The sequence below is a fragment of the Atractosteus spatula genome, chromosome 14 (assembly GCF_055471065.1).
Source record: "Atractosteus spatula isolate fAtrSpa1 chromosome 14, fAtrSpa1.hap1, whole genome shotgun sequence".
In the NCBI taxonomy this organism is placed as follows: Eukaryota; Metazoa; Chordata; class Actinopteri; order Semionotiformes; family Lepisosteidae; genus Atractosteus; species Atractosteus spatula.
The window spans coordinates 27,226,476-27,230,793 of record NC_142719.1 but is presented as its reverse complement, the minus strand read 5'-3'; the positions used below and the strand labels follow the sequence as shown (position 1 = coordinate 27,230,793).

General features: G+C 42.3%; 1 protein-coding gene across 1 annotated transcript; it reads right to left on the bottom strand.

Annotated features, from left to right (window-relative positions):
• Positions 1-597: 597 nt before the first annotated feature.
• On the bottom strand, positions 598-4,318 carry fgf1a (fibroblast growth factor 1a). Its single transcript, XM_088933014.1, has 3 exons — positions 3,546-4,318; positions 2,555-2,658; positions 598-2,434 (listed from the first exon to the last, which is right to left on the bottom strand). Exons 1-3 carry the CDS (start codon positions 3,712-3,714, stop codon positions 2,240-2,242), a joined length of 468 nt encoding a protein of 155 aa, XP_088789140.1. The 5' UTR covers positions 3,715-4,318; the 3' UTR covers positions 598-2,239.

The following is a 4,318-nucleotide window of genomic DNA, read 5'->3' as shown; positions in this document are numbered from 1 at the left end:
CATTGGAATAAACCTATTACTTGTTCCTTTGCAGACTATGCATCCTGACGCAGCTACCTGAACTACTACAGATGTGTCAAAGACCACCATAAAGAGAAGAATACACCAGCATAATCTCAGAGGGTTCACCACAAGATGCAAACCACTGGTAAGAAAGGCCACAGAAAGGCCAGGTTACGGTTTGCTAAAAAGTGAGGAGTTTGCTGTCATTTGGATAAGACATTAAACCAAAGTTATATACATAACGGTTTGTAAGAGTAAGGGTATTAATCCAGTGTCCTGGTAGATTTGCTGACAGAATGTCTGCTGCACATCACCCCAGGTGTTCATTGGTGGACAGCGTAGGATTCTACTTCTATGTAAAATGTTCTGAATGCTTTAACTTTTTTTTTTATCTATACAATGTTTTACTGTTATTCCATGCAAGTAATAAAAACACACTTCACAAGGACTGACTGTAGTTTATGGTCTTCACCCAAGGTCTGGGGTTCAATGGTTCTTGTTAATTCTTTGATGACAGCTCCCTTTTACTGTGCAATAAGCCTAAGGTCTAAGCAATATCAAAGCAGAGGTAGAAGAAACGTAACAGTGAAAAGCTCGGTAAAAAGAGTTTATTATATTTCTTATTAATAATTAGGCACAGTACCACAAGAATTTGTAGTTCCCTTTATAACAACCACCCTGAGGAAATCAAAGGTATGTGGTTTCTAAATCACTGGCATGGCTCATATTCAAATCAAACTGGAACAGGGTGTATTCCCCAGCAGGTTATACTACTAACCATAGCTCATCCAGATGAATAAAATAATAACAGTTAGAATATATTGATTTAGAATGTACTGTGTACATTTAAAGTCACAGAAACAGGCATAGATGACAGTTGATAGATATGTTCTATTTGTTAACTTAAAGAAATAAAAGCAATTCAAAAATTATGAATGCTTCAGTTAAATACTTATACATTTTACATTCATTCTTGTAACCCCCAAAAACAGTTGCCAAAGCAGCACAAAATAGTATTGTAGCGCCCTCGTTGGGTGACGAAGCGGAGGCGCCGTGGTGCAGGCTGGGAACTGTAGCCAGGAGTCTTGAGTGTCCACAGAGTGACCACTAGGTCACCCTGCCTATGTAAATTGCAGATAATTGTTTACTCCTGTTTTGCCCCTTTGTCTTGTAACCACCCTAAACTGTGTACGTCTTCCATTTATTACCCTTGTGTGCGTTAAGGCGGTTGGTAACCACTGTCTCTGTTGCCTAACTGCTGGCTGACGGAGCCCTGTTAATAAAGAAAGTTTGCGAGCTATCGAGAACGTTGTCTTAATTTCGCAGGAGCCCCACGTCTGCTACACTGATGTGAGCTGTGGGATGAGATGAACAGCGATCGGCACCGTCTTCCAGCCTCTGCTAAAGGCCCCCCGACTCCGAAGATGAGCGGGTTCGTGGAGGGCTTTCTGGGAGCGAGCAACAGCGAACGTCGGGAGGCTGAGCAACTCCCTGGCGCCACAGGCCTTTCAAGGGCTGCCAGGCAGTGGGCCCTCCAGCGGAGCCTGAGCGACTGGCTCAGCCACCTGGTTTCGGCGCTGGAGAGAAGAGCCTGCCAGGCGCTCCTCGACGTCCACGTCGCCCGAAGACGTGACTACACGGCGCTGACGGCGGCTCTCCGGCTGCCCTTCGGGGCGGAGGATGCGCCAGAAGTGATGCGAGAGAGGCTGGCTCTGCGGCGGCGGCAACTGGGCCCTGTCGCCGGGGATATAAGCTACCTCGTCCGCCAGGGCTACCCTTCCTTCCCCGAAGAAGCGCAACGGGAGATGGCCCTCCAGGCCTTCCTTAAGGCCATTAAGCCGGAGGAACCGCGGCACATGCATTTGCCGGGTGCGCCTCCGCTTCGTCACCCGGCGAGGGCGCTACAGTATAACGTTTCACATTCGTCCCATTCCCCCCTGTCCTGTTATCCATTCACATTTTAAAAAAATACCCAATGTTTCTCAATGTAACAAAAGAGAATAATTACGTTGTTAAAAAAATAAAACGATTCACTCCTGAAAAACCTCTTGATCGCTCTTCACGTCCGTCATGATACAGAAAAATAAACATCATTTAATTGTGTACTATGTGTTGTATTGAATAATTAAAGGTCTTATTTTAAATTATAACTGCAAGGTTAAAAACAAAAGTAGAATAAAATACAAATCAGCAGCACAAACGGGGATGGAAAGCCTTCTCTAGGGATTCCCCGTGGCTAACTGTCGTCTACAGACAGAGGCAGGAAATAAACAGCCTTCTGACCAATGCGAGTCCTCGCTCCTGCCTTGGGGTGCCCATTTTTCTTGATCCCCACGTACCAGTTCCGGTCTTGGTACTTTTGAGATTTGTACGTGTTGTAGTGGTTTTCTTCGATGGTTTCAACAAAGAGGCATTCATCTGTTAGTGTCCGCTAAAAATGAGAAAAAACAAAACAGCAACACATAAGTACACGTTTAAGAATTCTGGTAACGCACATCAGTGGACTGACAGCAGGCTGTTCTACATCTGCCAGGAACAAGGACGCACTTACCGAACCATACAGCTGTCCACCTGTGCTCATTGCTAAGTATTGCCCGGCTTCGGTTCCCTTTATATACACCACTCCCACGCTCACTGCTTGGACCTGCAGCTCATCTGCGCGGAAATAGAAATAGTTAAATTCTCGAACGATTACTGGGATTGCATGAAGCGCAAGAGGGACATATTTTTATATTTCCCAGAATCAGTGTTCTGGGAAGCTCCTGGGAAATTGAAAAAAGTGATAGGCTCAACCCCGCCATTCACTGTTGCTCTTTCAACACCTTATTTTTAGGAATTAAAATGAATCCTAAGAATTTTACATGTTCTTGTCTAAGTAATAATAGTCAGGGTGGGTTCAAACAATTATAGGGAAGAAATAGTCAGCGCAGTGTTTATTTTAGGTTTTAACTTCACTGCGTGTTACACAGTAAATCCATCATGTGAAAAATACACAAACATATCAGAGAACATCTTCCTCCTTATTTATATACTTGAGTAATTTGGCAGAGTTCACAGAATTCTCAGTTATCTTGACAGGAAATAGTTATTTTTAAAGATGAAAAATGCAATAGAAACAAATTGTTAAACCCACCTTCAGATAAAAAAAAAACATGACCGAAAATCTTTCTCTCTTCCAGCCCTCACGGATCACAAACAGCGTTGTGCGTGTTGCTTCATTTTAACCTAGTAGTTATGTGAAGCAGTACTCTTATCAGGTAATCTGAACAATTTATTACTTATGGTTCTATTTTGTAACTGATAAAAAAAAAGATAAATCCTTCCTTTCGGTTTGTGAATATCTAGAAACTTAGGCTGTATTCTGGATAAAAAGCCTCCCCCCCAAAATGAAAAAGGAGTAACAGACTAATCCTTGTCTAACTTCATTTTTCTTTTTACATTGCAAATGTTATCTGTTCTAAAATAAATCTATCTCTAGACATTCGTTTCGTATATCCATCTTTAAAAAGCATTTCTTTATAAACGGATTTTCTCGTCCTTACTGTATTTGTTATTCCTTTCTCTGTCGCCTTCCACCTGTCCTCCCTGAAGTATCTGAAGAAAGTAACCACCATTCATACAGTACAGCAGCCTAGGTTTCTTGTAATTCTGCAGGTCAAGGTCAAATTTTTCAGGCTGCAGTGAGAACACTGTTACTTTGCCTTCCGTCATGTTGCGGTTTGCTGCTTGGTCCCAGGTCTCACCGAGTGCCCTCACGCTTGAAAGGCAGTCAGCAGGCACATACCATTGTCTGTGAAGAGGGAGTACAGATTGTCGTCTCGTTTTACAGCGAATTAGGGGGAAAACACCATCATTTACTAAAGGCCAGTAACCACTCCCGTGTTTATAAATCTGCAATCTCTCTCTCTAATTAAATAAACAATGATCCAGCAAATGTTAAATGTGTTACGAAGGAATCAACAGAACTGGGGCAAGGGTCTGTGTCTGAACATGTGCTGGCTTGTTTTCCTACAAGAAATTAACCTTTTTGATGTGGAATCTAGAATTTTGATGGTTACAACCGAGAAACGCGTTGAAATAACAATGTCTTGATATTCTCTTATAACTCACACGTTTCAACTGAAACATCTTTGGGTTTAAAAAAAAAAACACGACATACCGGTCCTGCGATCATTTTTGTAATTTCCTAATCCTCTTAACCCACTGTTTCAGCCATTGTTATTTTCTATCCCCGACCAAACTTTTCTCACAAAAATGCTACTTTTGGTTGCCCCCTTAGAATTTCACACATATATATATAACAGCATTGTGGAAA